Raw genomic sequence first — 12,834 nt, 5'->3', positions numbered from 1 at the left:
TTCCCAAAGACCAGTTTTGCTCTGTTTTGATGACTAGGGCTGAAAATAGAATAATTTTCTATAGCATAAATGCTTTGGAAATATGCAAGTTTATTTGTTTGGCTTTCTTCTCTGCCCCCTTAAATACTTAATAAAGTGCCAAAAGATGTCCTTTCTATCAAGTCCTGTCGGTCACTGGATTTTGACACTTGGAGGAGAAGCGCATTAAATATGCACAGGGTTTTGTTTACCCCACAATACCAAATTTGCTATCTCAGTCGGGTTTCACTTTTTCCTTTCCTGCCTCAGTGCAAATAAAGCAAGGTTATATTTCAGGTATCTGTGGGATCTGTAAACAGAATCTGCACATAAGAAATATTGTTAAATTCTAACTTCTGACTGTCGTAATAAATTCATTTGGAGGACACTGAAAAGGTGGTGAGTGTGATGTAGGTGATCTGACTGGAATCTGAAAAGAACTATGGATAACAAGCTAAGTCAATAGAAAAAAACCCTAATGGGTACTGATGGAGCAGTGTGGTGTGGGTCACAGCACAGGACCTGCACTGCTGATAAGCAACAGAGCTGGAAGGGATTTTGGAAGAATGGGGCTGTCCCTTTTCTTCGCAAGCACCTCATCCCTGTTCAGCACCCTGCTGAGCATCCTCACTAGGTCAGGCACCCATCTGGGAATGCTTCCCAGTAAAGATGGGCTGAATATCTCCCCACACTCTGACACACACATTAAAAATGGAAATTGTGGGGGGACATCACTTTCATTTCATTGGGAAATGAAATAGAGTATTTGTACATAAGACAATATTCTGGAGTCACTGGCCAGATAAGATGTGAAATGTAAAGGCGTGTGGTATAAAAAAACCAGTTCTCTGTCTAAAATTAAGTTTTATCTACATTTTTGCTGATATTTCAACACATCTCTGGAAACAGGCAACACCTATAAATATTAGTAAAACTGAGGTGTTGCTAAAAGTCTTTCCGAGATCTATGATTTCAACTTCAGAATATTTTCAAGAGACCGTCAAGGAGGTCTGTGTGATCTGACAGGGAGAAAAGCAAAAGGTGCTATTTTTGTCTCCTGAAAGACCTGTTGTAATTACAGTTAAGAAAAAAGCGTATTACTGGCTAATCTCTCTCCCCCCAGCAATATTTCTGTCACTTGACACTGTTTGATTCACTAAAAAATCTGAAAAGCCCTCAACAACTGCAGGGTTTAGGATTAGAAAAGGAAAGGCTATGTTTGTTCAGTCTGAAGCCTGTGGCAGGGAGAGTTACCAAGAACTCAGTATGCTGTTGTGGTAGATACATAACCCTGCTCACAGCTACTCACATGCTCTGCTCCTTTTGGTGCAAAGGTGAGCATCAGAAGATACCTGGGATATGATCTTGAGCTCAACATAGATAAAAGGTAAAACATACTTTTTAATGAATTTTGTGCTTACATAATTTATTTAGCTTCCTCCAGCAAAAATATCAGACATAAACCTTTGGCCCGCTCCATTTCCCATTGATTATCCATAGACCAGTGAGCCCAAGGACTGAGAAAGCAAATGCATGCTTAGGAATTCATAACTATGTTATCTTCCTTTAATTTAATTTAATTTATTTTACATGTTTCCAGTGTCCTGGAAGCCCTGTCCTTTGCTGTAGCAGAGTGGCTGTAGAGAACCAAAGCAGTGTATTTAGTGGATTTGATGCACCAGTCACCATCAGTAACAATTAGAAAAAATGCTGAGGTTCACTATAACAATTATAAAAATGAAGACAGAGGCTGAGCTTGGTCAAGACAATAGAAGCACAATCTTTGCTTGGTGAAATGAAACTGTTTATAACCGTTTTTGTATTCTTTTCCTTACTATATAGATGTTACCATCTCTAACTGGTCTGATATCTTTAAGTGTTCACAGAGCCTGGATTCTGGTGATGTCTCTGAGCCTGAACAAATAAATGTCTTTGGGTCAGAATAAACAGAACATGAAAGAAAAGTAGCACTATTGGGTTAAGCCAGAGATCCAGTTAGCCAAGTAGCTGTTTGGCACTGTCCAATAACAGATGTTTAAAAGAAAAAGTAGAAGTAATATGATCCTTTCCCTTTCATAACATCTCTTCTTGAAATCAAAAATTAATATGTTCTGAGTTACATGACAAAAGTTTTAAAGTTGCATTAGTTTTGCTACTTGCTAACCTACCTAATTCCTTTTCAATTTATTTTTTATGCAATATCCTGTAATAATGAGCATGGGAATTCAATTATGCATTGCATGCAAAGGTACTATCCATGGCCTTATTTAAACTTGAGACCAGAAGGTTTCCCTAGAGCTCCCTAATTTTGATTCACATTCCCTATTTCTGTAGCCATCCTGATTTTGTAGACTTTAATTTCACACAGCATGGATTGGAAGAGTCCAATGAAACAGATCTAAAGTCATATAAATATTCTAAATTACATTTTTAAGAAATGTTGCACTAATTTTATAGCTGAAGTAGCCTACAAGTTTGGCCTGAAAAAGAGGAACTTCTGGTCTTTGGAAAGATTATCCTTTAGCTCTTCCTATAAACAGGTTTGTCAACTATATTGCTGAGCATTCTTAAACACCTTTTTTAGTGAGACACAAGGAGCTGATCAGCTACAAATGTCACCCTATCTGTAACACTTTCTTTACATCTAATCTCCAGATATGGAATTAAAAATGTAGCAAAGATGAAAATTCATAAGACTTTATAAATTCATAGAATAACTAGGGAGTTTCTATTTTAAAATCATAGTTATCTCAAAGAAAATTTGGTATTCTCTCAGGAAACCTTTGCTGTGGGTTATTAGCTCTTGAATGTGGCTTCTACAGTGGAAGGGCTTGTGAGATGACTCAGGTAAAATTGAAGTAAGGTGCATTTTTACCTGTTCAAAACCTCCAAAGATTCTCTGTATTTAGTTAAGGTTTTTTGGTTGGTTTTTTATTTTTAAAAAAATTTTTTTAAATGCTTCCATTTAAATTGGCTCCTGGCCAAATTTAGAAATATTCCATGAAAAGATTTCTCCCAGTTTCATCTTTAGATTAAACTAAGACCTTTACACGTGCCCACACTGTCATGAATGTATGAGCCAAAGAAGCCACAGACCCACATAAGCTCGCTCCTATCAGAACTTTAGCTTGATTTTGAAACAAAAGCATTTTCCTAGGCCTACTGCAGCACTGTTTACCTGGGCTAAATTTCTTCCAAAGTTGAAAAAAAAAAAAGTAAAAATGTAAAGTGTGGACTTTTAGACATTTTTTTTGGACATTGCAAGACCAAATGGAAATAGTGGCACCTTCAATCCACATATATATGTGTGTACTCAAATATCTCATTTCATGTGGAAGGTTTGGTCCCAAAAGGCTACAGTGGTCTTGCCCTGTAATTACACATTTTCCTATACACTGAATCAAACACTGATGTTGAGTAGCTGGAAAATTAATCTTACACTGATGACAAAAATGGAAAAACAATTTGGGGAATCAAGAGATAATTAAATTCTTGACAGAATCACTTGAAAAGGAATCATTAGTGATATGAATCAATTATTCCCCTGTGGCTTTGATTATGTATGGGAAATAGGCATTTAAGAAGTGATTTCATTGGCAATATAAAACTCATTATGTCTCAAAATAAGTGGCAACATTAATATGTAGGGTTGCAGTATTAATATATAGCGGTCATTTCAAACTAAAAAATGGAATTCTGACTTCAAAAGAAATGCTATGAGATGAATCAGTCTTTTCTTAGTGCATTTTATGATGTATTTTTTACTGACTTCTCTGCAAGTGCAAATAATGTACAGTCCCATGTGCCTTGTAAGTCTGGAAAACTTGTTTCAGTCAATATTCAACAATATTTCAGTCAATATTCAAGCCATAATTCTGCATTTGCATTGAATTCAGGGATTTTTCTGTAGAGCAGTATCAGGGAAGTATTTGCAAGTGTAAAATACTATTTTGCTGGTGTGTAGAGACTTAGGAACCCCTATGCTAGGAACTCTGTGCCCATGGGAAGAGGAATTTCATACCCTGCCAATCTGTCTGAAAAGACAGAATAAGGGAATTATTAGTATTACCATTATGGAGAGAAAATGAAGGAAGAAGAGATTAAGAAGGAGAATTTCAAACTAGGCAGAAGACCACAGGAACAGCAGGTCTGGAAGGAACCTGCTGAACCACTTGGTTATTCCCTTGCTAGCACCTACCTATGGTCATGTTCACTCATCACACAGTTTTGGCCCTGCTCTGTTTTCTGCAGCCAAGCAGGACTTTTCCCTCATAGCTGCTGAATCTCTGTCTCCTAGTTTGCTCACAGAAGCCCTCAGTTGTAAATTCCAAACATGCCAACTGGAGGGGTTTCAAAAATAAATCCCTGCAAATGTCAAGTATTCACTACTGCTACAACTGCAAGCTACACTTCAGCAGAAAAATATACCTTAACAGCCAGGTCTGTGGGCATTTCTTCTGCTGTAACACTTGCCAGCCAGATGGCACCGGACAGGATAGAAGCCATCAGGCTAATGAGAAGTGCTGACCTGGGCACAATAAAGCAGCAGCACGAGAACTATTCTGTCCAGGCAGCGCTGGAAGAACAGAACTTGTACATTTTGTGTTGTTTGGCCACTGGTGTCTGGTGTGAAACACACCTGTGTTCAATGTCTGTCACAACTGTCAAAGCAGAACACCCAAAACCTCATTTTTTCTATCCAGGACTCCTTAACTTATAACCTTTGGTTTGTGATTTAACAGCTTTTGAAGCCAGGGAATTTATACTTCTAGTCCTATTTCATTAAACTGCTATGCATCTGCATTCATTTTTAAAGTCTTTTCTTCTCTATTCATTGTTTAAATAAAATCACAGCTATCATGGAATGCTCTTTATTTTCTTAGTATCTTTCCCTTAGGAGGCACTGTCATTCAGTATTATTATAAAAAGAATAATTATTCCAAAGATTATAGAATACAAATCTCTGATCTACATTTCACTATACTGCAGGTCTTGGTTAAATAAATATCCCTTATGTTGCTAATTTTTTTTCTACTCTGGATAAAACAATTGTAAAGTGCAATTTCAAAAGGTTTCAGTATTTACGTACCCCTTTGGCATCAATTACACCGGGTTTCGCGTTGAACTTCACCGTCTTCAAACGTGCACGCTCCTTTCTTTCAACTCTGGGGAAAAGAAAACACAAATAAAGAAACACACATTGATTATAGCAGCACTTTGTATGAAATATTTGATACCTGTTCTCCCAAGACCACCAGCAGCTTACTATACCTAAAGTAAACATTTAAAGCAGATTGAAACAGAGAGGTCACTTCCTCAGCCAGGCAGCAGTTTTCTGGCAAATGCAGGACTGGGTTTGAGGAGTCTTGGCTGCCCTACACCAGCAGAACAGCACTGCCTCTCCACAGACATGGGAGTCTGGGAAAAGCATGCTGGGGACAGATTACTCTCTCTGATTTAAGCTGTTCAAAAATCAGGCAACATTTAGAGTTCTATGCTCAGAGGAATGAAACAAGGACATGTCCTTACTAACCTTGATTAATATGGACATTACTGTAAAAGTGATGTTACCTACCTTTGCAAAATCATCTACAGAATCTATCACTGACTGGCTCAAGTAAAAATTCTGATCATCTACCTGAAAGTGAAACACTAACCCTAATTGTTAAGACTGAGGATTGCTCTAGGAAATCTCCATCAAATCCCACAAAGCCAGCTTATAAGAGACATTAGAATACATGCCTGCAAATCTCTTGCTTCTAAGCCTAAGTAGTAAGAATTAATAATTTCTGATAATTATTTTCCAAAATACAAACTGTAGAGTTTTGATAGAATGATAATTAACACAACATGTTTCCTTCTGTCTGAGTAGGCTTATATATGCCCTCCTGAAACACAGTGAATTTTGGTTACTATAGCTACAGTTTAAATTTAGATTAAATGCATTTCTCTGTGAGTGTGGAATATTCACATGGAAACAGCTCAAGAGCATCTTTCAAACTAAATCTATGTTATTAAAAACACATTAAGAGTCTCAAACTTGAACTAGCAGATGAAGTCCCTTGGTAGTACCAGTAAGAAATGAAGACTCGAGGCTGTGTAATTGCCTAAATAGGATTGAGGCTGTGTAATTGCCTAAATAGGATGGATGCCTTCTAAGGAAATAATTAGCACAAATGAACACAATATTCTACTTATTAATCTATCTTAACATTTAAGCTCATTCCATCCCTGCCTAACTTCCTAAAACATCTACTCTTAACTTAATTTCTTATTCACTGCATAAAGAAATTTGGAAATTAATCCTGAAGAATTAATCTTATTTATGAAGTTTGTCATAATTGTTTTAGCAGTCATGGAGGCATTGCTGCTTTCTAGAGGTGTAGCAGACAGATGAGGAGCTGCAGAAACATTCTGCATTGTTCTGAGAAGTATTTAAGTAATGCCATTAAGTGCCATTATTCCTTCAGGCAAACATAACAATAATATTCATACATGCTCAGCATGCCTACTGAATGTTCCAAACATTTCATCATCTGGCACTATATTAAGGGCAGCACACAATGTTGCCTCCCATTACAATTTGCGTGACACTTTCCACAATAAAACTGCTCTCAGTTACTTATAATTTAGATGAAATGTAAAATTACAAGCTGAAATTTTCTGTGTCTCAGGCTGACTACATTACTGTTGCTGCCTGTACTGCCTGAACTGTCAGTAAAATGGATCAGCTGTTAGAAAAAGACAAACACAGAATACATGGGTTTGGCCAATTTATAATAGACTATTGAAGTTCTTCAGCCGAGGTGCTCTATTCCCTTTATGTCTTTGGTCTGGAATTTGCATTGTGGTAGTGGGTTGCTCTGGTGTTAGGAATATACCTCTCTTTCTCCTGAAGGAATGAGTCCAAATTTCTGAAAAGCTTTAGTTTTACATGCTCTGGAGAACTCTTGGAATTTAGTTTTGGTTCTCCAACGATTTAGTCTTTGCTGAAACAGTCAGGGTGCAGGACTTCAGAGAACAAAGATGTTCTTAGAATTTCTCATCTGAGCTATAGGGACAATTTTTGTCATAGACAGTTAAAAAGGGAACTAAACTGGTGAAGATACAAAATTTTGAGCATCTGTTCTTTTAGATTTGTTGATCTAGCTCTTAGAAAAGGCACTACTTAAAGGAACACTAACTCAAACATTTTACCACTTTTTTGCAGGTTTGCAATTATTTTATTTAAAGAAAAATAAACTTGACTATTTTTTTTTTTTCCCCAAGAAGACAGGAGTTTAGGTCTAAAGGGTTGTTTGCAGCAGCTGACATTGTGAATGTCCAAATAACATATGAGCGTAAATTCATTACATTGGTTTAGTTGACAACAGCTGATCATCATTTAAACATTTTGATCCATTAGCCGAAGAAAGTGCTTTTAAGAAAGAAATGTTTCACTTAACATGGTAACCAGTTTCCAATTCTGCTGGGCAAAGCAGGTTTATGGGGAGTTGAGCAATAACATGAAGTGAAGGGGAGCACTCCTATCTCACTGATTTGCAGGGCCAGACTTGCAACTCTGACTTGCCTGATGTACACATTGCTGCCATGACCCTTTCTAATTATGCATTTGCCTGATAGAGCTATGCCTAAGGGATAAGGAAAGCATAGCTATAATCTCCAAAACAACTTAATGGCTCAGTCCCATTTTCAAGAGTGCCTGAGAGGCCACTGAAACTCAAAAAGGTTTCAAGAAATGTTCAAAGAAACCTACATCCAACATTCAAACATGACTGGAGCTGAAAAGCTCTGAGTCCTATGTGGAGACAGTATCACCCTAGCACAACTTATGGGGAGTTCACCTCCATTTTCTCACCACTCTCCAAGAATAGCTGCGTGCAGAAACACTGCTGTGTACAGGGAAATGACCTGAGATCATCTGAGATCTGGGACAGTTGGAGTATACTCTATATACTCACTTTCTCTTGAAAACATTCCTGGTGGTAGATACCTCTTGGCCTTTTTTAGTTCAGAAATGGTCAGGATTCACTCTCCTTGTTATGTAAAGCTAGAGAAGTGGAGCAGTACATTGAAAATATACTTCAACCTTCCGTGTTCCCTCGCTAGTAAGTTCAAGATTTGAGTTCTTTAGGATACTGTTCTCTTCTTACTCTTCTGAGAAACTTATTAATGGGATGCAACACTCACTACACTGCAATGTCTGTCTGCCTTTGTGTTTCTGGGCACACATGGCTGTTGAAAAAGGGCTTGTGGAATTTTTCATTTTTCAAAATGAAACTTTCAGTTCTTCTTAAGTGCTGCAAACAAGAAAAAAATCAAGTATAACCTCAACAAGATATGAACTGTGATCACATGCTGCTGGACCACGGGGAATTTTGTCAGTGCCTTCCTAAAAGTACTAATCAGTCTTCGTAGTGGTGAGGTAGAATATCAAGTGAGAAATGATTTAATCTTCAATAACAGTGCTCATCACTGATGTAGAACACAGATTCAAATTGCAAACTTATTTCTACAATGAAATAAATGGTAACAGTAGCCTAATTTGCACATATTTGGCACTGAGGTGTTTTGCAGGATGAAAGTTGTTTCCAAATCCAGCATGAGTGCTGTAGTGAGGAGAGTTACAAAATACAAGAAAGCGATGTAAAATGGATAGTTAAAAATGTCTCGTCTTGCTTCACCATTTCCAGGTCACCTGCACTCTATTTGTTTTGCCTGCCTATCAAGTGAAAGATAAGTAAAAATATGTATGCACTATTTATAAATCAAATAGTGGTCTCAGTTCATAGCTTTTAATTGCTTCCATCCTCACCAAGATGTGACATCTGAGCTTACCAAGAGATTCCCATTCTCAAAATTATTTTGGAGCATTTTCCTGAAGTGGCATTTTTGCACCAAACATGCATTTTTCAGTAGGAGAGAATGTGCTCTGGTTCAGCTCTCCATCTGCAGTGGCTTGCTTATAGAAAGCAGCTCAGCACTTGGTCAATATTTATGAAGAGGAGACCTAATGACATTAGGAAGTGACTTCTCATAAAATTGTAGCACAACCTTATTCTGTTTAAAAGCTAACAGCTGCTTTCCTTCAGCACAGAAGTTTCACATCATTGTAAGAGCATAGGAAGAAGTTTATACTTACACATACATACAAATTTCATTCCATATTAAATTTTTCCAATTAGATTAGTGAGTACAGACAGACAAATTATTTTAGACAAAGCTTAGCTGATGTTAAAAAGTTTTATCATCTAAGGATTAAAATGTTAAGTGTTATTTAGAAAGGTAGATGATTTATAGGAAACCATTAAAGATAAAATTCATTTGAGTGGATAAACATGCCCTTCTGCCAAGCTGAGCAGAACAACAAATTTAAGCTGGCTTTTCACCCACAGGGACTTCTGTGCTGGGAAAACCTCTTGCTCCTTGTCCTTAAATGATTGTGAAACATTGGGTTTTATGCACTTTCCCCCCTACTTTGCTCTAAAAGGAGAGCATGGCTTCATGTACTTGTGGGGAGAATGTTGTCTATTTGAGAACACAAGTATCAGGCTGGTATTATTACAGCTGGTAATAACAGAGATATAAGTTGCATAACATTTGGCAGTCAGATGTACTTAAACTACCTGAAAGAGGATATCTTAGAATGATGTCCAGTCTGAGAGTAGTTTTGTGACTGCACATCTGAAGGATAACAGAAAGATTAGTGTAATTATTTCAGTGTTTTAAGGCCAAATCCTCGTTGGCTGCAGAGGGAGCAGTAGTAAAAGTGGTGAGAATTTATGCTCAGCCATTCTAGGGCAATCTTTGTGAAATCTCAGGCTGCATTCCAGACCCATGGACTCAAGTCAGGCAGATACACACAGCACAGAAAATACTGAGGCTTGACATTCATGAGGTGGGAGGTTGCTGTTGTGGAGGGCTTGCAATGTAGGAGCTTGTCCCTGTGCAGAGACTCAGCAAAAAGTGAAAAGAACCGGAGGTGTAAAATCAATGCTACAGCAAATTAAAAACTATTTACTATTGAATTTGTGCATCTGTCTAAGAATGAAATATTATCTTATATATGCATATTGGTTTCATGCATTTTTTTAAATTCCCTTTAACTAATGTGAGTGTTTCCATAGGGAGGGAATCTTGGACATGGGCTGCTCAGCTTGCTGCTTCTCTTTTATAGATAGCTGAATTGTTTTTTAAATGGATAATAAGAAGGGCAATTAGGCAAATAAAAATTCTTGTTATTAAAAGCACAGATTATGTGGCAAGTCTAATCTAAATCTATCTACATATCTATCCAAATGTAGAAAAAAATCCACTGTAAAACTAATTCTGTTTTTCATTCTAGTATAAATAGCACTTTTTGATGATAAGGGAGCACTTCACACACGTAACCATAGTGCCCAGGCAATACTGCAGGCTGCCTGAGACATTGGCACAGAGCAGGTGGTTATGTTCCCTCACCTTGGAGACCCTGCCTGATATAATTGTGCTGTCACCTTAAACATAGCCTGGATAAATCTTTAGGGCAGATGTGGAACCAAGAGAAATTTGGCCTGAAATGTTGATTAATTAATACTATATAATTACTTGGTGATGATTAAACCACAACTGAAGTGGTTTGCAGCCTCTCCTGCTGAAGTCCTGTGCTTCCCAACACCAACATGATACAATACCACACCAGCTGTATATCATTGTATTTGGTTTCTACCCGACTAGCTACACAGTCCTGTGGTGGAGAACAACAGCTATAGTCAGACAAATACACACTGACAAATGAACAAAATGTTGTTTTCAGGTGTAGAAATGGTTGCAAATATATTTAAGAACCACAGGATATTTAAAATCTAATTTTCTTTAATCTCCACAGAGGTCATTGGCTCACTGCTCTATGAGACTTGGTCCTTGCACATATCAGTGGAGAAACTTGAGGCCACCCTCACTTCATGCTGCTTCTTTCAGTAACACCCCTCCTGCTAAATTGCTGCCCTCCAAAACTCTCTCTTAAAGCCTGACTTGGCAATTTAACTATAAACAAGGCAAAAAACCCACATGTTGGCAGAAGCACTGAAATCTAATGAAAAGAAAGCTTTCAAACTCTATTAAATCACTAAGAGGTAATGTATCCAAAAACCTGGAGAGACTAATGAGTGGCAGCTCCCCTATAATTCTAAATCATGATTTTTTTTGCTGGTTTACAGAACATAAGTCATAGAGGAGAAAAAGAGTAAGGAGTCTTGATTAATCATTCCTAATTTCTCTAATCAGCTCATGCTAAAATGTAATTGTATGATGGGCTCGCCTGTAAAAAAATAAAAGACCTAAACACATGGAAAGCAATTACAGCAATTACCATTACACAGCATCTCAAAGAAGAAATATGTCTGTTTATATACATATATATATTTACACACATATAGATATATATTTGTATACACACACACACACACACACATATATATATATATATATATATATATTATTTCACTTATGGGAAATGCAGGAATTGTATCTTAGCTGTTGCTGGACAGAAGTCAAGGGAAGTACAAGTAAGATGGAAGTAAAGCAGACAGCTAAAGGACTCAACCTGGTACTAATAATTCTTGGATCTATGTAGCCTGTCACTGACCCAAAGTGCAAAAAATAAAGTTATAGTACCACAGGATAGCATTCCACAAGCAGAAAAAGGAATCTAAACACAAAAGAAAACCCTTCCAAGCACAACTCCCTGAAGCCCCCAAGACCTTAAAAAAAAGAACAGAAATGAATTGGGGATTGAAAAAATATAAGCAATATAAAAATTAATTTACAACATGATAGCAAATTTAGCTTGCAGGACAAGCCCAACAAACAGCTACAGATATTCTTATTTTCCTTCTTTTCTTTCTACAACAATATTTTATTGCAAGATATAACATATGCTGTATTATAAACAAAGCAATGCTTATAGAAGTCATTCCATAAAAACTATAAGAGACATGGCATCCTGGAGCCAACAGCTAAAATGAGGATTTCCATGCTGTAACTGTCTGTATTTGGTCAAATGAATTCTAGGAGTACTCTGTTTTAGATTAATCCTCTTACAGTCAATAACCCACACCTGCAGAGGAAACTGAACTCTGAATTAGCACAATCTGGTGAGTATGATTAGCTTTACTCTGTAACTCAGCCCTATGTGCCCTGATTGCTCATCCTCCCCTTGGATGGTGTAAATGACTGCAGAAGATGCTGGCAAGACCACATCAGTCTCAGGTGCTGTGGAATCATCCAGAACCCACAGAAAGGAAACAGTACTCACTTTTCAGTGTATTGGAAAAAAATATTGTACAACTGAAACCTTTTCTGAAATAACAGCAACCTCGTCCCACTCCAGTTCAGGTGTATCATTACATTCATGCAGACAGAAAATCAGATGCCATTGATTTTTCCAGGCCACTCAGCTTCACTAGTGAAAAATAAGGACGACAAGTGGCATGGTAACTGTACCTCAATCTTTAAAAATTCAAGACTCTTATTTTTAGGTTTTAACCAACCTATTTTCATATAGTATTTTTTTTAAATTTTCTTTTCTACCAGTGTTTCCTAAGCTACCTCTTATTCCTAGGCTCTCTTATATGTCTAACCTTGACTAGAGAACCTCTATCTTTTGTCCTTGAAAACACCACTGTGTGGGTAACCCAATAAGCTTTAGGCACATACCACTTTCTACTATACATGATATACAATTCCACATCTTAATTAGCTTTGCCCTTTTTTCCTCTGTAGTTGTTCTAATATGTATGACAGCTTTTTGCACCTTTTCATAGTAGGCACCACACA

At 37.2% G+C, this 12,834-nt stretch overlaps 1 protein-coding gene across 27 annotated transcripts in view; it reads right to left on the bottom strand.

Moving 5' to 3' along the window:
- Positions 1-12,834, bottom strand: part of DLG2 (discs large MAGUK scaffold protein 2) — a 989,662-nt gene that overhangs the window by 45,941 nt on the left and 930,887 nt on the right. For all 27 annotated transcript variants that reach the window (XM_031505123.2, XM_031505124.2, XM_031505125.2 and 24 more), the window contains one exon: positions 5,108-5,183. In XM_031505123.2, coding sequence (XP_031360983.1) covers positions 5,108-5,183 — 76 coding nt within the window. The remainder of the gene's footprint in view (positions 1-5,107; positions 5,184-12,834) is intronic.

This window comes from Lonchura striata, chromosome 2, assembly GCF_046129695.1.
Source record: "Lonchura striata isolate bLonStr1 chromosome 2, bLonStr1.mat, whole genome shotgun sequence".
Classification (NCBI taxonomy): Eukaryota; Metazoa; Chordata; class Aves; order Passeriformes; family Estrildidae; genus Lonchura; species Lonchura striata.
This window is presented reverse-complemented; position numbering and strand designations above follow the sequence as displayed.